Here is a 21,628-nt window from a genome sequence, read left to right as displayed (position 1 = left end):
TTGATCCACAGGAGATGGGCGATGTCTTTAAAGAATACATCTCAACTGTATCTGCTGTGGAGAAGAACATGGAAGCTATTATGTTCGGGGAGGAGAACAATGATACCTTGAAGCATATCAACATTAAGAAGTAGATGTGTGGTGGTTTTTAAACACATGAAGGTGGATAATGCTGAATGCCTGATCCAGTGTAGCCTATGATATTGAGGCAGGCAATGGAAAAAAATTGCTGTGGCCCTGGCTGAGGTTTTTGTATCTTGGTTAGCCATGAGTAAGGTACCGGGTGACTGGAGGTTAGCTAAAATTTACCTTTATATTCAAACAGTTGAAAGAAAAAGCCAAGAAACTAAAGACCCATGAGTTTGATATCAGTGGGAGGAAGGTTCCTGGTTGGGATTCTGAGGAACAGCATCTATTTGCATCAGGAAAGATAAGAATTGATGAGGGAGAATTAGCGTTGCTTTGTGTGTGGGAAATTCTGTCTCACAAATGTTATTGTGTTTTTTTGAAGTGATCTGGATAATCAGAACATATGGGCCCAGTACAAGCCAGGCAGTTGGATATAAAATTGGCTTGGGGGTTGGAGGTAGAGGGTGGTAGTAGAGAGTTGTTTTTAAGATTGTAGGCTTGTGACCGGTGGCATGCCATAGGGATTGATTCTGGACCCTCTATTTGTCATATATGTTAATAATTTGGATGAGAATTTAGATGACATAATTAGTAAGTTTCAGATGACACCAAAGTTGGGTGGATCATAAAAGTAACAACAGGATTTTCATCAAATGGAAAGTAGGCAAAGGAATAGCAGATGAAATTTAAGTCAAAGTGATGCATTTTGGTTAAATAAACCAGAACAGGAAATTTACAATGAACGGCAAGGCCCTGGAGAGTGAACAGAAAGTAACCTTAGGGCACAAGTACATGGATCCCTGAAAGCTGTTACACAGGTAGGCAGAGTGGTGAAGAAGATGTATGGCATGCCGTCTTCAGCCGCTATGTTTTTGTTTGAGCTATCATATTATGGTTGCATAAAACATTGGTTAGACTGTATTTAGAAGTGTGTAATTTGATTGCCTCACCTAAGGAAGGGTGTAGTTACGCATGAAAAGACCACAAGTTCTCAATCTCATTACTCATTCATTTCTTCTGTCACCTGTTCTGGAAGGCCGGAGTTTCAAGGAGAAAATGGACAGGCTGGGACAGGTGTCTCTGGAGTGAAGGAGGCTATGGGGTGACCTTATAGAGTTTTACAGAATTATAAGGAGCATTGATAAGGTAGTTAGACACAGTCTTTCCCCCACAGTAGGGGAGTCGAGAACTAGAAAGCATTGGCTTATGGTGGTGGGAACAAAGATTTAAAGGGGATTGAAAGGGAAAATTTTTCACTCAGAAATATTGGTTATGGAATGAGATACCAGAGGATGTAGTGAAGGCAGGTACAATTACAACGTTTAAAAATTAGTTGGACCTATGCACAAATAGGAACTGTTTAGAGGGAAATGGGATGAGCTGAGGTAGGGATCTTGGTTGGCACGAAGTAGATGGACCAAAGGGCCTGGTTCAATGCTGTGTAACTCTGTGGATCTATGATATGAATGAAATTTTAAAAGTTCTGTGTTTACACCTAACATACATGCCTGGAAATCCTCTGTCAACTTTGCTAAACACTCTACATACTAATAACAGCACATTCTATAATCTCTCTGAAATCCATTCTGATTAAATAAGAAAGGGATAAAGAGTGTACCTGTATACCACGTTGTCCTTTGTCACCCTTCCTTCCTTTAGAGTAATTATCTACACCAGATGCACCCTGAAATAAAAAGTATATACGATTTACATACAATATCTACTCAAGGACTTAGTAATCTCACAAATTTGTCTCCAACCTAAAATGAGAACTCTTTTTCCATTTTTACAGAGGCTCAACGTTTCTAGTATTTTCTGGGGAATTTCAATACAGGCATCTCTCAGTTTTTCATTATTAGTAGACATTAGTGAACATAGATGGCCTCTATGGTGATAGGATGTGCAAGAACATGATTGGAGAGAGTTCTGAGCATGCGCAGGAATGATAGAAAGATTGAGAAACTTGGTATTGTAAAACATGTAGTGGTTCTTGTTAAATAAAAGTTCTATTCTTCCAGAATATATTTCTTCATTAGTAACCCATGGTATATATGAATATAAAGAATGCAACATTGTGTAAGAAATCGGTCTGGAAGAATAATATGCTTCCTAACACAGGAGAATCGAAGATAATTTTCTGAATAAAAAGAGTTAGAAGTGTTTTGGTGTTTGCCAACAGTTTTACAAATGCGAGGTTTGCAGCCTCCATCGACACTTCAATTGTCTGGGAAAGTAGTTGAGAGGTGGAGAAATTTAAGCAATGTTTTGAATTGTATTTATTGGCAATTGATGCAGAAAGAAAACTGGAAAAAAAACGAAAGTTGCGCTTCTACTTCACGTAATAGATGATGATGCAATTGAGGTATATAATCATTTTATTTTTGAAAATTGAGATAATTTATATTTAAAATTGATAATGGACAAACTTGAAGCATTTTGTATACTGAAGCATAATGTGACATATTAGTGGTACAAATTTTTTACATGTAAGCAGAGAGCTGGTGAAACTATTGATCAATATGTTACTGAGTTGAGACATCGAGGTAAAACACATGAGTCTGTAGAACTGACAGATTCTCTCATTACAGACAGAATTGTTTGTGGCATTCTGGATAATGGTCTGAGAGAAAAACTGTTCAGTGAACAAGAATTAGATTTGGAAAAAGCTTTGATGCTCTGCATAGCTTCACAAACCATGATGTCACAAGCTAAAGAACTCTTCATTTAGAGCTGCAACATAGGTGCTGTGAGGAAGCACGAACATATTAGAAAAAATAGTAAAACGACAAAAAAACCAACAGAGCGCAAGATGTCATCTGAGGGAAAAAAGCTATATGATCACTGTGAGTGGCAGCATCAGCCAAACCAGGGTCCAGCAAATGAGCAATGACTGTGGTGAGAAATCAGTTTTCACGCTGTTGCAGAAGTAGAAAGGAAATAAAACAAGTAAATGCAGTGCTTGAAAATGAACCTGAGGAGTTTTATATAGATGTGCTTGGTGAAAACAAATAAAGTAAGACTGACTGGACTATTCCATTACAAGTGAACCAAAACAATATTCTGTTTAAACTTGATACTGGAGGACAAGTAAATGTTCTTGCAGAATCTGAGTTTTATGCATTAAAGCCAAGTCCAAAGTTATCAGACAAATATAAAAGTGACTGGGTATTCAGGTGCAGGTAAAGGAACATGTTTGACAAAAGTAACACACAAAAATATTGTGCACGTGCTTTCATTTGTGGTGGCACCAAAGAATGTACAGTCAATACTGGGTTTATCTGCCTGTGAGAGACTGAATTCAGTGAAAAGAGCCTTTGTCCTGGACAGTGACACAGAGTCAGAATACAGTGACTTGATGAAAGTGTATGAGGACTTGTTCAAAGGGCTTGGTTGTCTTCCAGGAGAGCACATAATTAAAATTGACAACACAGTGCCATCCGTAGTACATCCATGTAGAAAAGTGCCTTTTCAATTATGTGACCAACTGACAGCAGAGCTTGACAGAATGGAATTGTTAGGGGTTATAAAAAGAATTGATGAACCAACTGAATGGGTCAATTGGCTTGTCATTGTTGGTAAGAAAAATGGAAAACTGAGGATTTGCTTAGATCCAAGTGACTTGAATCGAGCCATTAAAAGAAAGCATTTCAAATTGCCTTCTTGTGAAGAAATTACGTCACAGTTTGCTAATGCAAAGCACTTTAGTAAATTAGATGCATCCTCTGGATTCTGGCAACTTAAACTAACTGAACCAAGTTCAAAGTTGTGTACCTTTAATACTCCTTTTGCCAGATAATGTTTTCTTCAGCTTCCATTTGGAATTACATCAGCTCCTGAAGTGTACCATAAAACCATTCACATGCTATATGAGCACACTGAGGGTGTGGATACTCCCATGGACAATATTATTGTTTGGGGATCATCTAAACAAGAGCATGACGCCAGACTCAGACAAGTCATTGAAGCAACATGCAAGACAAACCTGAAGCTGAATAAAGACAAATGTCAGCTAGGAGTGACTGAACTTACCTTTGTGGGTGATATCATCAGCAATGAGGATGTGTGTCCTGATCCATTGAAGGTTTCTCTTATTGAGAACATGCCAAGACCGCAATGTAAAAAGGATGTTCAAAGGTTCATGGGAATGGTCAACTATGTGGGAAAATACACACCCAATCTTTCGGAACAGCTTGCTCCATTGAGGCAGCTAACAGAAAAGAAAAACGAATGGAGCTGGAATCATGAACAGGAGAAGGCATGGCAAAATCTCAAGAAAGTGCTCACTAAAGAACTGTGTTGAAATTCTATGATGCTGAGAGACCCATCAAAATCTCATGTGATGCATCTCAAGCAGGATCTGGGTAGTATTACTCCAGGAACATGATAAGGAATGGCTAACAGTGGCATATGCATTTTGTTCATTATCTGATCTGGAAACAAGTTATACCCAAGTTGAAACCCACAATATGTATGAATATAAATAACACAACAACCTCCACTTCAAATTTTAAGAAACATGACTTCTACCATCACACATTTATGATTCAACACTACCGGCAGGACAAATATGGATACACAAGCTGTTTTTAAACTCCCTGAAACTTTTACAAAGGGGCTGCTGGTGTCCAAAGACACTGACAATTAAACTTGAAGTGAATCTTCTCAAGTTAGTAGGTCTGAGCTTAAAGAGCCAATAAATTAGTGTAAAAAGGGCTAAAGAAAACATTGATTCCAAAACAGGATACTTTATTCACACCTTAGAATTCAAGGCAGAATTCTATCATCCGTTACTTGTTTACATCAGCAAACAACATCTTAATTCTGAGAACTTTTTTAAACCACTACCTCAAAACATATTCAAAATGATTTAAAAACTACACCTGGGATTTCCTGGTGTTGGCTGATGGAGTAACAGCAGTCTCCCGTTGCTCTAACTCTAACTATGTTACTATTTCCAACCTGTCTTGAAACTTCCTTTTTAAGTGTGATATTTTGTCATTATGGCTACAAGGAGTGGCAGAGGTACTAAAAAGGATGATCCCCCGCTTCTTTGGATTCTATTATGGATTTGCTGCAAAGTCATACACGAGAAGTCTTTGAGAAGTTTCAACAATTCAGCTCTGAATTTAAACAAATAGATGGTAAATTGGATTCTATTGAGCAAACACTTAATGATCACGATAAATGTATAAAAAATAATGAATTAATGTTGTCATCTCTGGAAACAGAAGTGGATGAACTGCAAAAGCTTTGTGAAAAGCAATTGAAGTCTAATGAAAAGTTAAGACTGAAGATTATCAACATAGAAAATAGAAGTAGAAGGAACAACCTATTGGTTTTTAGTCTTGAAGAATTAATCAAAGGTAATGATCCTACGAAATTCTTTGCAAACTTTCTGAAATTATTTCCTGAACTTTTGGCGTCTTTGCCTATGATTGATCAAGTTCACATGTCTCCTATGTTTAGACCTCCTAACAGAGATAGACCAAGATCGATAATAATTCATTTTCGTAAATTTAAAACAAAGAAACTGTTAATACGTGAATCTCATTGATGAGGCAAGATTGATTATCATGGTGGCAATATTAGAATTGTTGAAGATTACTTGTCTGAGATTATGCAGGAACATGCTAAGTTCAAAGTAGTGATGTCCAAGTTTTTTAACAAGGGTTTTAAACGCTCCCTTCGCTATCCAGCTCGTCTCAGAATCACACTTAAAAATGGTTCTTTCAAATGGTTTCATTCAACTGCTGAAGCACAAAGATTTTTAAAATCCAAAGGTTAGCTGCTTAGTTTGTCCTTACATGAAGACACAAGATTAAATGAGAAACTGTCACGAGGTGGGGACAAGGGAGCTCGGAGAGAACCCACAAGCAGGACACAAACACGTCTTTATAGGTACAATAAAGTAGCGTTTATTACTCGCTACACAGAAGATCGGGAAATCAAGGAGGACAAAGAGGAACACGAACCTCTGACTAGGGGACTAGGGGCTTGGATCGCCGTGGACCTGGGACTTGGAAACAGGGAACTGCGATCACCGCGGCCATGGCTTGGACAGGGAACATGGACAGCCACGGACCTTGAGGACTGGCAGACTAGGACCTTGATTCACCGCCGCCAGGCACTTGGACACCATGGATTGCTGTAGCCAGAAACGTGGACACCAAAACACAGGACAAGGAATCTTGAACCAGGTCTCCTCCTTCAGCTCAGGCACCGAGCTGCCACTCTTCCTCAAGGGGTAGACACAGACAATGGGCATGAACTTCATGCCAAGATGCCACCTTCAGCTCAGGCATCGAGCCGAGATTCTTCAAGGGGTAGACACAGACAATGGGCAGGAATGTCAAGCCAGGACTCTGCCTCCAGATCAGGCATTGAGCCAGGACTCTTCTTCAGGGGGTAGACACAGACACTGGTCATGAACGTCGAAGCAGGACTCCACCTGTCTTGTATGAAACCACACCTGATGTGGTAACTGTAGGAAGGTTAAATATCTCAGTCCCAGGTTGAGCATTAGCAATGTCAGACTCCCTTCCGCCAGAGGAATTCAACTTACCAAATATCTACTGTTTCTTTGACTTCACCATTGGGGAAGTATTTTATATTAGAACTGTTGAAGATTACTTGCCTGAGATTATGCAGGAACATGCTAAGTTCAAAGAAGTGATGTCTGAGTTTTTTAACAGGGGTTTTAAACCCTGCTTTCGCTATCCAGCTCATCTCAGAATCATACTTAAATATGGTTCTTTCGAATGGTTTCATTTGACTGCTGAAGCACAAAGATTTTTAAAATCTGAAGGATAGCTGCTTAGTTTGTCCTTACATGAAAACACAAGATTAAATGAGAAACTTTTAATTTGCATATCCTGTCGAAGAGGCATGATTTGTTAGGGTGGAATATTAAAATTCTCGAAGTCTGTTCGCTTGAGGTTATGCAGGGATGTGCTAACTTCAAACAAACTTCATTGGAACTTTTTTTAATAAGGGTTTTAACCTGTCCCTTGGCTACCTAGTTTGACTGAGAATCTCATTTGAATGCTGAAGCATAAAGATTTTTTAAAATTTGAAAGCTAACTGCTTAGCCTGTTTTTTCATGAAGATATAAGATTAAATGTTTAATATCTTTCTGTATGAATAATGGTATCTTTTACTTCTGGTAAACCTTTGTAACTAACTTCCTTTTCTTTAATACTGTATTTTTGATATACAAGAATTGAATTTCTTGTTTGGATATCATTTAGCATGGGTTGGAATATATTTTAACCCTTTAAATAATGCTAAAAATTGACCAAACTATTAATTTACTCAGTTTTAATGTGAAAGTGTTAAAGCACCCTGTCAAACGTAATAAGATTTTTGTTTATATTAAGAAATTTAAGGTCCCTATTATTTTTTTACAAGAAATGCACGTACGCAAATGTGATCATCTGTGATTTTTTAACCATTGGAATGGACTTTGGTTTCATTCATCTTTTCAGGTCAAATCTAGAGGAGTTTCAATTCTTACAGATAATACACTTCCCTTTGTCCAAAATAAAGTAGTGTCTGATACTAATGGGTGCTTTGTTATAGTTTCAGAAAAGCTACATAATAAATTAATAGTATTTGCCAACACGTATGCCTCAAATGTAGATGATCCCGGATTCTTTGCATGTTTTTTTCTCTGTTTATACCAGATCTGAGTCTTTATTCTTTGGTGATGGGAGGAGATTTTAACTGCTGGCTAGACCCAATTTTTGACCAATCATCTTCTAAAACAGCATCTCTTAATAAATCAGTTTAGTTTATTCAATCATTTTTATTGAAATGTGGTATTGTTGATATTTGGCATTTCTTATATCCTTTAGATAGGGGGTACTCGTTTTTCCCCATGTTCATCATACATATTCCAGGATTGATTATCTTTTTATTGATAGTCAAATGATTCCATCAGTTCATTCCTGTGAAAATTAAGAGATTGCTGTTTCAGATCATGCTCCTGTATTACTATCTTTAAATCTCCCTGGTCTTCCTCAAATAAACAGAATTTGGTATTTTAATACAACTTTGTTATCTGATAAGGAATTCTTAAAATTTCTAGAGACTTATTATTATGTTTTTTGAAGAGAATAAAAAGGAAGAGACTTCTAATCTTATTGCATGGGATACTTTCAAGGCCTATAAGAGAGGACAAATTATTTCTTACACTGCGAGTATTAAGAATAAAGCTAATAAAGGAAGAATTGAATTAGCCAATCAATTGAAACAATTAGATCAAAAATATGCTATAGCTCCAGACCCTGTTTTATATTAAAGACGTGTTGAAGTTAAAACTAAATATGATCTTTTGTTAACATATCCAATTGAAACTCAACTTCTTAAAGATAAAACTCCATTTTACATTCACAGGGATAAATCAGGTGAAGTATTGGCCAACCAACTAAAAACTTCTGTAGTTAAACAACAAATTAAAGAAATTTGCAAAACTAATGTGATAGGACAACTGATCACTCTGAAATAGAGATTAGAGAATTCTATTCGAAATTTTACAGTTCTGATTCCCCTAAAGATAATACTGTAATGAATAATTTTCTACATCAATTAAATATCCCTGCACTTTCTGCAGATAATTGTAAACAGATGGCTCCACCCATTTCTTATGAGGAAATTGTTCATTACACTAGGGGAAGGTTACGGGTTCAGATGGATTCTCTAGAGAATTTTGTAAGACTTTTTCTTCATTAATTATACCACAGTTACACTTAGACTTCCTTTTTGGATTCTTTCAAATTGGATAGCTTGCCTCAATCTTTCTATGAAACCTCTATTTCACTAATCTTAAAGAAGAACAAGAACCCAACTGAATGCTCTTCATATAGGCCAATTTCACAATGCAATGTTAATATGAAAATCCCTTCTAAAGTTCTGGCTCATAGGATTGAAAATATTCTACCTTCTATTATTTCTGATGTTCAGACCAGATTTATTAAAAAGTGACATCCCCATTTTAATATACGTCGTGTATTAAATGTTATTTACTCTCCCTCCCAGGAGATATTGGAATGTGTGATATCCTTAGATGCTGAGAAGGCCTTTGATCAGGTTGAATGGAATTATTTATTTAAAACCTTAGAAAAATCTAATTTTGGACCAGATTTTAATCAATGGATTAAATTACTTTATCTATCTCCTTCTGCTCGGGTTGTTAATAATTTTCAAAAATCCAAGCCATTTAAACTTCATTGTGGAACTAGACAAGTCTGTCCATTGAGCCCTTAGCTCTTTGATCTAGCTTTAGAACCCCTTGGCATTGTTTTTCGAGAATCTAATGTTATCTGTGGTATTTTAAGGAGAGGTATCACTCACAAAATTTTGCTTTACGCTGATGATATATTGCTGGTTATCTCTGATGTTGAGACCTCATTACCTTGTGTACTTTCTTTACTTCCCCATTTTAGCCACTTTTCAGGATATAAATTGAACCTACGTAAGAGTGAATTATTTCCTTTAAATAATTTGGTAACAATTAATACTAATCTCCCTTTTAAAGTTGTAAGGAATCAATTTTCTTATTTGGGTGTAACAGTCACTAAGAATTACAAAGACCTGTTTAAAGAAAACTTTGTTACTATACTGAATCATGTTCTTATTAAATTGGTCACCTCTTACAGTGTCATTGATTGGATGAATTAATTCTATTAAAATGAATAGTCTATGATGCACCATCAATAACTCTTGGAGATGGGAGGCAAGCGATAGGCTTTTATTAGCTGCAAGAAACCACCACACAACATCCTGGAGACCGAGGGAGAAGCAGTGCCTCCAACCACCTTTATACAGGGGTCTGTGGGAGGATCCACAGGAGCAGCCAGCAGAGGGGCGTGTCCAGACAGGTATATGTAGTTCACCACATTCACACCCCCTTTGTTTTAAAAGAGAGTCCCGATGGGGCAAAGTTTCTTACAAGTATATTTACAGGTTAAGTCTATCAGGCGGTCGAATCTGTCGCTGCAATCTACATAGCACCGGTGACGGTGGTTGTGCTGGTTCCGGCCTGACTGGAGGTGTCAGCCCAATAGGCGTCAGTGATCCCTCATGCGTGTGCGAGGTGCTCGGTATGGGAGTGTCGTGAGGGGTCTGTGTAGGGCTTGGTATGCACGGTGTCTTGTGGGTATCCACCTCGGTGGGTACAGGGTTCATAGTCACCGTGGAGTGTTCGGGGTAGGGGTCTGGTGCTCCTGCGGGTGCCAGGTTGTGAACAGAGACTGTGTCTTCTCGCCCATCAGGTAAGACCACGTAGGCATACTGGGGGTTCGCATGAAGTAGGTGAACCCTCTCGACCATCGGGGAGTATTTATTACTCCTCACATGTTTCCGGAGCAGCACTGGCCCTGGGGACATCAGCCAAACAGGTAGGGTGGTCCCAGTAGCAGACTTCCAGGGAAAAGAAAAGAGTGACATTGGTGGATGTGCATATCAGGGAGCGGATGGAGTGGAGCACCTCGGGGAGGACCTCCTGCCAGCGAGAGACCGGCAATCCCTTTGACTTAAGGGCTAAGAGTGTGGCCTTTCACACCATGGCATTCTCCCTCTCCACCTGTTCATTCCCCCAGGGATTATAGCTTGTGGTCCTACTAGTAGCAATAACCCTAGCCAGCAGGTACTGGCGCAGCTCGTCACTCATAAAGGAGGACCCTCTATCACTGTAGATATAGCAGGGATATCTGAACAGAGTGAAGAGCTGGCGCAGGGCTTTTATGATGGACGTGGCAGTGGTATTGGGGCAGGGGATGGCAAAGGGGAACCATGAGTACTCGTCGATTATGTTGAGAAAGTAGACATGGCGGTCGGTGGAGGGAAGGGGGCCCTTAAAGTCTACACTCAGTTGCTCAAAGGGGCGGGTGGCCTTGATAAGTTGTGCCTTTTCAGGACGGTAGAAGTGCGGTTTGCACTCAGCGCAGACTTGGCAGTCCCTGGTCATTGTCCTAATTTCCTCAAGGGAGTAAGGCAGGTTCCAGGCTTTCACGAAATGGTAAAATCGGGTGACCCCCGGGTGGCAAAGATCTGCATGGAGAGCATATAGCCAGTCGAGCTGCGCGCTGGCACACGCTCCCTGGGATAGGGCATCAGGGGGCTCATTGAGCCTTCCAGGCCGGTACAGGATATCATAGTTGAAGGTGGAGAGTTCCATTCTCCACCGAAAAAATATATCATTTTTGATTTTGCCCCGCTGTTGGTTGCTAAACATGAATGCAACTGAGCACTAGTCGGTCAGCAAGGTGAACTTTTTGCCGGTGAGATAATGCCTCCAGTGCCTAATAGCTTCCACTATGGCCTGGGCTTCTTTCTCCACCGTGGAGTGCTGAATTTCAGGGCCCTGAAGGGTACAAGAGAAGAATGCTACTGGCCTTCCTGCCTGATTGAGGGTAGCAGCCAGCGCGAAGTCCGAGGCATCACTCTCTAACTTGGAAGGGAATGGTCTTGTCCACTGCATGCATCGTTGCTTTGGCAATGTCCCCTTTAATGTGGCTGAAGGCTGCGCAGGCCTCGGCAGAGAGGGGAAATGTGGTGGACTTGACCAGGGGACGGGCCTTGTCTGCATAATGAGGGAACCATTGGGCATAATAGGAAAAGAATCCCAGGCACCTTTTGAGGGCTTTGAGAGTGGTGGGAAGAGGAAGTTCCAACAGGGGGTGCATACGGTCGGGATCAGGGCCAATGACCCCGTTCTCCATGACATACCCAAGAAGAGCAGGTCGGGTCATTCCAAACACACACTTGTCCCTGGTATAAGTAAGGTTAAGAGCTTTGGCCGCTTGGAAAAGTCATTGGAGGTTGGTGTTGTGATCCTGCCAGTCGTGACCGCAGATGGTGATGTTATCCAGATATTGGAACGTGGCTTTCAGTTGGCACTGGTCCACCATCCGGTCCACTTCCCACTGGAAGACAGAGACACCATTCATAACATCGAAGGGGACGCGTAGGAAGTGATAGAGCCTGCCGCCCGCCTCGAAGGCGGTGTAGGGGCAGTCCTCTGGGCGGATGGAGAGCTGGTGATAAGTGGATTTCAGGTCTATGGTCGAGTACACCTTGTACTGAGCTATCTGATTGACCATATCCGTGATGCGGGGTGGGGTACGCGTCAAGCTGCGTGAACCTATTGATGGTCTGGCTATAGTCCACCACCATCCTATTTTTCTGCCCGGTCCGAACAACAACCACCTGGGCCCTCCAAGGACTTGTGCTTGGCTCAATGATCCCCTCCCTGAGCAGCCGCTGCACCTCCAACTGAATGAAGGCCCGGTCCCCCGTGCTGTACCTCCTGCTTTTAGTTGCCACAGGTTTACAGTCGGGGGTCAGGTTGGCAAACAGCGGTGGGGGAGGGATCTTGAGGTTGGAGAGGCTGCAAGTGGTGTCAATAGCGTGGCTGTTGGCATGGTGCTGGGTTGGATGTGTGGTTCGGTGTGTGTGTGTGGTCAGTAGCAGGGTATATGATGAAACCCCACAAAACTGAGGACTTCTGAAAGTGATTGGTGGGAGGGGCCTGTCATACTCCATTGTCACACTTTTCAGGTGGCTCTGGAAGTCCAGCCCCAATAGCACAGGTGTGCACAGTTGAGTCATGACGAGTAGCGCAAAGTCCCGATATTCTGTGCCCTGCTCCACCAGTGTCGCTACACAACCCCCCCGGATGTCTGTGGAATGCAATCCAGAAGCCATGGTGACCCTCTGGCTTACCGGCTGTGTCACAAGTCTGCAACGTTGCACAGTATCCGGGTGAATAAAACTCTCAGTGCCGCCCGTGTCAAACAGGCAGCTAGTCCTGTGCCCCTCCACCAGGATGTCCATCATTGACCTTGCAAGCTGGTGTGGGGCGCTTTGGTCGAGGGTTACGGAGGCCAGAGTTGAACCACCGTCTTGGTGTCCAGTAAGCACCCGTGGGTCGGAGGCGGGGCGAGGTGGCGCCGACAAAGATGGCCACCCCATGACTCGCACGAGGCAGGCAGGCAAGATGGTGGCGACCAAGATGGTGACCACCATGCCTCGCACGTGGTGCTGCTCGACCCCGCTTCTGGTTTAGACTTACAGGCCCTGGCGAAGTGGCCCTTCTTTCCACATCTGGAGCAGGTAGCTTCTCGGGCTGGGCAGCGTTTTCGGGGGTGATTTTCGAGTCTGCAGAAGTTACACTGCATGGACTTGCAACTGGCAGTAGCCGTGGTCAATTTGCCGGAGGGTTCCGAGAAGTTCACGGACTTGTGAGTGGCAGCAGCTGTGGTCGATTCGCTGGTGGGTGGTGGGGTCTGTAGCGTCCATTGGACTGGCGGGAGATCGCGCGGCTCGACAGTGTCAGCGTTGTGCAGAGTAGCCTCCAATGTGTCAGCCAGCTCAATCGCTGACTGTAAGGTAAGATCGGCGTTTTCCAGCAGCCGCTGGCGCATGTACACTGACCTGATCCCCGTAACGAAGGTGTCTTGTACCAGGAGCTCCGCATGCTGTTCCGGCGTCAGTCCCCTGCAGTCACAGGCCCGCACAAGTGTCTGTAGGGCCCGGACAAACTCAGCACTCGACTCTCCGGCCTGCTGCCGCCGCATCGCTAAGCGATGTCTTGCGTAGATGGTGTTCACCAGCCGCAGGTACTGCGTTTTGAGGGCGTCCAGTGCCCCTTGGTAGGTCAGCAGGTCTCTGATTAGGGAGTACACCCGCGGACTGACCCTGGAGAGGAGAACTCTGTGCATGATAGCAGGCTCAGTCACGGGAATCTCTTCCAGGTACAATTGGAAGCATGCAAGCCAGAGTTCAAAGGCAATAGCTGCTTCGGGAGCTCGAGGATCAATGTCCAATTTATCTGGTCATAAAATGCTGTCCATGTTTTAAAATTGCAGCTAATAAAATTGATACGCCATCAATAACTCTTGGGAGGCAAATGATAGTCTTTTATTAGCTGCAAGAAACCACCACACAACATCCTGGAGACTGAGGGAGGAACAGTGCCTCCAACTGCCTTTGTACAGGGGTCTGTGAGAGGAGCCACAGGAGCAGTCAGCAGAGGGGTGTGTTGAGACAGGTATATGTAGTTCACCAGTCTACCAAAATTTATATATCTTTTTCAGGCATTACCTATTTTTATTCCTAAATCCTTTTTTGACTCTCTTGCTTCTAATTTATCGTCTGATATATGGAAAAATAAATGACCTCATTTAAATAAAGTTCATCTTCACAAACATAAAAAGTCTGGAGGTTTAGCCCTACCTAATTTTAGGTTTTATTACTGGGCAGTTAATATATGATATCTTATGCTTTGGCCAGATTATATTAATCGTATAGACTGTCCGGTATGGGCTTCTTTAGAAGCCAACTCTGTTAATAAATTTTCTGTTATTTCTCTTCTTGGATCCTCACTTCCTTTATCTGTAAGTAAACTAATTGATAATTTAATAGTTAAACATACTCTGAGGATCTGGATACAATTTAGAAAACACTTTGGTTTATTGAGATTTCCCCTTTCAAGTCCCATTTATTCTAATTTTTTTAAACCCTTAATGACTGATTTAGTTTTTAAAGAATGGGACAGGTTGGGTATTAAATGTTTTGGGGATCTGTTTGTTGGAGGAAACCCATTTTCATTTGAGCAATTGTCAGCTAAATATAACTTACCCAAAACTCACTTTTTTAGAAATTTACAAATCGGAGATTTTTTTTTAAGATCTAAATTATGCACATTTCCTATAAGCTCAGATAAGAACTTACTAGACATAAATTTTAGTTTGACAGCTTTTCATAATGGTTCAATATCTAATATTTATGGTATGTTGCTGGAGATGAGGAATGTTCCTTCAGACAAAATTAAGAATCTCTGGGAACAAGCTTTACAGAGATCAATATATGAGGAAACTTGGAATGAAATTTGTAAACTGGTTAATACTTCAATGCTATATGCTTGTCATTCCCTCATACAATTTAAGATGGTACATAGAGCTCACATGACTAAGGATAAGCTATCTCGTTTTTATTCGGATATATTTCCCTACTGTGACAGATGTAATAATGGAGAAGCTTCACTAATTCATATGTTTTGGACTTGTACAAATCTTGAAAAATATCGGTAGGAACTTTTTTCAAACTTTTTCCTTACTTTCTAAAGACAATTTTAAGCCTAACTGTCTGACAGACCTATTTAGTTGCAGGACAAGATATTAAGCTGAGGGCATCTCATTTACATATTTTGGCCTTTCGTTATCTTATAGCTAGGAGGACACTTTTGTTTAAATGCAAAGATGTTTTTCCTCTTTCTCATGCTGAATGGTTATGCGAGGTTATGCCATGTTTAGATTTAGAGAAGTTCTGTTGCTCAATTTCTGAATCTCATCAAGTGTTTCAAACATTGTAAGGACCTTTTCTGAATTATTTTCAAAACCTTCAATGTGTTGTTTAAACTCAGATGTTGGCTATTATTAATTTTTATTATACAAGAAGGTATTTTACCTTCTTTTCTCCTTAATGAACAGCTTCAGTCTTGGTAGGCGTTAGATTCTTTTTTTGTAATCAATTAGTATAGTTCAGTGTAACTTTTGATTAACTTATATGAATACAGGGTAATGAGATTGTTATTATGAACAGATATTATGTAATTGGTAGTTTTAAAAAAATTTGACCTTTTATACACTTTCTTGTACTCTTTATTCTTCTATGTAGAAACTAATAAAAAATATTGGAAAGAAAAAATATACCTAATAGATCTAAGTGAAGATCTTTGTCTTTCATAATTGCAAGGGAAGCCAATAGAAAGCTATATCAGTCATGGTGAAAAATAAAAGTTACTGAATTTCCCTTATTCTTATGACAATAGGTTTAGGTTAAAGTAATTCTTTCATACAACTAAGGCCCTTAATGTTACACTGCACAACCATTGTTCTGGGGATTAAAAAGACTTTTATCAGATGATTTATTATATTTAGTTTCACTTGTATTCAGCTACTTTCACCTTTTAGAGTCCACAGCATTTTACTAGAAAGTTTGAAGTATAGCAGGACCATAAATGCTGCAAGAACAGATCAGGGCTGAGCATCTTATGACGAGAGACCCTTCTATCAGTCCCAAGGGAAAAGTGAAGTCGGTGATGGAGTACTCTCAAGTAGCCTTGCTCATTTCTAAAGGGCCTAGAGGTAGAGTAGTATATTTGAAAGGAGTTGGCTTAAATGTTTACTCATTCCACAACTAGTTGACAGTGGCTGCAATGTGTACTAAATGTTGCACCGGCCAAACTGGAAACTCCTCCTGGAGGGAGAAGGCCAGCAGAAAAGAGGAACTAGTATCAGTTTCCAGTTCCCTTTCAAGTTATTTAATATTTCAACACCCCATTGTCACACAGTGTCAGATTTGTGGAATTCCTGTGGATATTGAACCAGCTTCATTACACTGTTCCAGAAAGCATTTTGTGATCGCTCTGACAAGATGAAGTGGATAACAAGTGAATGCTAACCATGCTGGTGGTACCACTATCTTTGGAATGAATCACATGAAATTGGACCACTATTGACTTCGTAAACTCTAATTGTAATTTGCAGATATTCACGTTGGTTTGTTAGGCTTATGCTAGCACTTGGAGTGTTCCCATCAGACTGGTTGTCCCCCGTCTTACTTTGCTGTAACCAATATTCTCTCACATGCCCATCATCTCTTATTGTTTCCCCTACTAAATTACCTACACAAGGGCCAACAGAACCCAATCAACCTAATGACATCTCTTTAGAATGTGGGATGAAATCATGTGGTCACAGGAAGAATATACAAGGTTTACAAGAAAAGAATATTAAGAGAAAGATAAAACTCAATCCATCACAGAAATGGGAAATTAGCAACTAAATGTGACCAGGAAACTTGAATTATGATCTAATCTGAAGTGGTAGCAAACTGGTCAAGTCAAAATGAATATTCAGCATCCGGCTTGTTACAAAATTCACTATGTATAAGCAAGTGCTGATCAATGGAATGATTAAAAAAGCTACAACAGGATGGTCATGCATATAAAAGTAAGGTGCTATCTGTTTAAAATGATTTAGCAAATATACATAATGTATAATGATGATTTATCTACTTACTGTGTCCCCTTGTAGACCTGGTTCTCCACGGTCACCTTTAGGTCCTTGAATGCCTTTGCTTCCCTGAAGAGTATATGTGACAGATTAAAACGAGAACACTGAGAAATATCAGATGAAATTTTCTGAAAGCTTCTGAATGCAGATCTCTCTATGGGTCTTTGTGTACTCTGCTTATACTATTTTTTTGTAATTGAACAGGTATACATAACTTGGCTGATCAACACTCAGAAATTGGGATACTCATAAGGAGGAACACAGAAACAAGATTGTTAAAAAGAGTGGAATCACTAGCTTTATAAATGCACTTCAAGTATAAAAAGCAGGGAAATCATAGTCAAGCTTTTAAAATCAACGCGAAAGCCAACTCAGGACACCACATGCTTAATCCTAAAATGAACTTAACAATAAATGAACAAATAACTGGAAGGCAAATGGGTTTTGATTATTAATATTCTGTTTATAATGAAGGATGAAATAATAATCATATTTGTAATTTAATGTTGTATAGTTGCATACTGCATTTAATGTCTTTTGCGTATATTCTAAATTCAATAAAATCTGATCCAAAAAAAGTTTTTACAGTATTTCCATCAGCCCCTTTTTCTCCATCGACTCCAGGAATTCCAGGATCTCCCTGAAAGATAATATATTACAAAAATCATTTACAAAAACCATTTAATGCATAAGAGATCAAAATGAAACAGAAAATCAATCATGCTACTGCATTCATATAACATTTGCTCACAATTTCAAATTACACAAAAACACTTTACAGCTATGAAGTGTAACTACTATTTCAATGCAGAAAACTTTATAATCAATTAAAAGATATTCTCATAAATGTTAGTGACCTGTTAAATTATTTTTGGGATATTCATTAAGGATTAGATAGTAACTGAGAAATTTTAAAAACTCCCACACACTTTGAACTCCCACATGATCTTTTTCTATAATTTCATTTGGACATTCCTGAAAGATTAACTCAGTAATAAAACCAGCAAAATACAAAATAACTTCTTGTCAGATTGCTACTGCAAATTGAGAAAATCTACTATCAATATTACGGTCTGCGGTTTTCCATCAATATTGGCTGTGGCTCAAGGTTTCCACTCTGCTCTCAGAGTTGAAGATGATTTCTCAAATCCCATTTGAAGACTTGAACACAAAAATCTAGGTTCACCTCCCTGTTCTGCTCTAAGTATACTCTGTACTGTCAAAGGTGCCATCTTTTGGTTGAAATAAATCCCAAGAAACCACTTTGCAGGAGGAGGCTGGACAAACAATCAGCTGATCTGATCAACATTTATCTTTGATCTGGTCATCATCTCATTACAGCTTGTGGGATCCTACTATGGAGGAATTGCCACTTGTATTTCCTACAATACAAGATTGTCTGCGTTATGGAAGTATTTGCTAAATCCTGAGACTGAAAAGAATTTTATAAAGTCAGGCCTTAATTCCTTTGTCAAAAAAGTCATGAGCAAACACTAGATTAAGACAACAAGCTACAAAGAATCCCATCACTTTTACATTTGGAGCATTCATTTTAATGGGAAGTGGGTATGTAAACAAAACCAATGGGTTCTGTGCCTTAAGACCTCCAGTGCAGGAAAAAGCAGAAAATTACAAAAGAGAAGTCTTTACCCTGAACCAAATTAAAATAGTATGAAAGGCATTTAAAATCTAAAGTATGCAATTTGATGTGATTATGTAAAAACTTCCTGATATCTGACAGATTTAAAGGCATGCAGGTTTGATAGGCATTCCAGTGGCAATGTGGCCCTTCAGTCCTACAGCCGAATCTAACCCAGTTGTGGGGAAATGCTGGAAACAGCAGTACAAAAAGTATCTTGAATCTTCACATACCTCCTCTCCAACTATTCCAACCAAACCATTGGCAGCCGTGTCACCCTGTCAAGAGAACATTAGTCCTTTAGTGAAATATGCTGTACCATATAGCCTACATTATAAAAAGGGACTAATTTACGTTGTAGTAACACGTTGCCTGCGCTATTAGGTGTGTATTAATCTGTATGTGCGTTTCAAGTTTGGACTCTACCAATAAAGAACCAGGAAACTTAGCTCCCGTCTCCAGCTTTTTTATTAATAACATAGTTACGTAACCAGGCCACCTACACAACAAATAGGCGATGAGAATTATGAACCTACATCTTATCGGAACACCATGTTTCAGTTAACGGCACTCGGAGGAGAAGTGAGAAAAGGGAAATTAAAAGGAGCGACACATGCATCTAGACAGAGTACGCTGTTAGCGCTAGCAAAAAGGTCATTTGAGTTAAGGGGTATAAGAAGTGAATGCAAGGAACTAGCTAAAAAGAAAACAAGGAAAAACAGATTAAATTAACGTAATAAAGATAGCGATGATTGGAACCATTACAGTATTTGATAGTCGCATTGAAAACTGGGTAACTTACATTGAAAGAGTCGAGTTATATTCTGATGTTAACAGTGTTAATGATGAAAAGAAAGCCAGTATCTTACTCAGTGCTACGGGCTGCTATGGAGCTTGTTAACCCGTGAACAGCCAGCTGACAAAACGTTCAAGCAAATACTAGACACTCTCCAACAGCATTTAAACCCCACACCACTGGTCATTGCTGAAGGATTTAAATTCCACAAACTGAATCAGAGCAAAAATGAAAGCATTTCTGAATATTGTGCTGAATTGCACCAATGATCAGAACATTGTCATTTGGGGGTGGGTCCAGTAAAGAACCATGAAACTTAGCTCCAGTCTCCAGTTTTTTTATTAATAACATAGATGTGTAACCAGGCCACATACACAACATATGCCTAACAGATAAATAGGCATTCTATAAAGTAATTGCAAAATTTGGATGGAAAATTGGTTAAGCCTGAAAGCGTACTTACCTTCTGTCCTCTACGCCCTCTTGATCCCTGAAAAACAATGAATATTAAGTTAATCCTGGAGTTTTAAACTGAGCCAAGATGCAACTTTATCCAATTAAACCACATACCTTGTGGCCATTGGGACCTTGGCATCCATCTTCTCCTCGAGCTCCAGTAATACCTGGACCTCCCCTGCTACCCTAAAGAGCCGGAACACAGTTTATTGGTGACAGTGAGAAGGCCGAATCACAACATAAACATCATAGTAGACATTGTCCTTAAGCTTCAAAATTCCTTCCTTGTATTTTGTCTGAAATACTTTCATTTTCCACTCACCAAAGTGAAGACACAAAGGAAGTATGAAAGCAAGGGCTTGAATAGAAATACATTTGTATCAACTTTGTTTGTATTGCAAGCGATAGGTAAAGAACAACCCAACTCACTATTCAAGCCAGCTCTGCCTTTCAAAATTTTTCTAACAGGCAAGAGAAAATCTGAGTAATAAACACAAAATGCTAGAGGAACTCAGCAGGCCAAGCAGTGTATCTGGAAAAGATTAAACTGTCAATGCTTTGGGCCAAAACCTTTCATCTGGAGTGGGGAGTAAAGAGACAAGACTTCAGAGTAAGAAGATGGGGGAGGGAGGAAGAAGTTTAATGTAGTAGATGATGGGTGAAACCAGGAGGGGGGTTGAGGTGACGTAAAGAGCTGGGAAGTCCATCAGTGAAATAAATAGTGTGGTGGAGAAAGGGGTATCTGATAGGAGAGGACAGAAGGCCATGGAAGAAAGGGAAGGGGAAGGAGAACCAGAAGGAGGTGATGGGCAGGTAAGGAGATAAGGTGAGAGAGGAAAACAGGAATGGGGAATGGAGAAGGAGGGCAAATACTGGAAGTCTGAGAAATTGATGTTCATGCCATCAGGTTGGAGACAACCCCAATGGAATATAAGGTGTTGTTCCTCCAACCTGAGTGTGGTCTCATCACGGTGGTAGAGGAGACCATGGACTGACTTGTCAAAATGGGAATGGGTAGTCACCAGAAGATCCCACTTATTGTGGCCGACGCAGCATAGGTGATTGGTGAAGTGGTCTCTCAATCTATGTTGGGTCTCACCAAACTACAGGAGGCCATACCGAGAGCACCAGATACAATAGAAGACCACAACAGACTCACAGCTGAAGTGTTGCCTCACTTGGAGGGTATGTTTGGGGCCCTGAACAGTAGTGAGGAAAGAGGTGTAGGGGCAGGTGTGGCACCTGTTTCGCTTGCAAGGTTAAGTACCGAGAGGGAGATCAGTGGGGAGGGCAAAATGGACAAGGTACTCTTGTAGGGAGCAATCCATGCATAAAGCAGAAAGTGAGAGGGAGGGAAAGATGTGTTTTGTGGTGGGATCCCATTGGAGATGGTAGAAGCTATGGAGAATTAAGTGCTGGACACCGAGGCCGGTGGGGTGGTAGGTGAGGACAAGAGGAACTCCATCCCTGGAGGGGTGGTGAGTGGATGGGGTGAGGACAGACATGCATGAAATGAAAGAGATGTGGGTG

At 40.4% G+C, this 21,628-nt stretch overlaps 1 protein-coding gene across 1 annotated transcript in view; it reads right to left on the bottom strand.

Moving 5' to 3' along the window:
* The window catches only part of LOC132378207 (collagen alpha-6(VI) chain-like), a 127,493-nt gene that overhangs the window by 52,309 nt on the left and 53,556 nt on the right, over positions 1 to 21,628 (bottom strand). Inside the window, exons 16-21 of the mRNA XM_059944917.1 lie at positions 20,213 to 20,284; positions 20,106 to 20,132; positions 19,080 to 19,124; positions 17,794 to 17,847; positions 17,214 to 17,276; positions 1,748 to 1,813 (exon numbers count right to left, since the gene is read on the bottom strand). Of these exons, the coding sequence (XP_059800900.1) occupies positions 1,748 to 1,813; positions 17,214 to 17,276; positions 17,794 to 17,847; positions 19,080 to 19,124; positions 20,106 to 20,132; positions 20,213 to 20,284 (327 nt within the window). The remainder of the gene's footprint in view (positions 1 to 1,747; positions 1,814 to 17,213; positions 17,277 to 17,793; positions 17,848 to 19,079; positions 19,125 to 20,105; positions 20,133 to 20,212; positions 20,285 to 21,628) is intronic.

Source organism: Hypanus sabinus, chromosome 20, assembly GCF_030144855.1.
Source record: "Hypanus sabinus isolate sHypSab1 chromosome 20, sHypSab1.hap1, whole genome shotgun sequence".
Taxonomy (NCBI): domain Eukaryota; kingdom Metazoa; phylum Chordata; class Chondrichthyes; order Myliobatiformes; family Dasyatidae; genus Hypanus; species Hypanus sabinus.
Note: the sequence above shows the minus strand (reverse complement) of the source record. Positions and strands in the feature narration are given on the sequence as shown.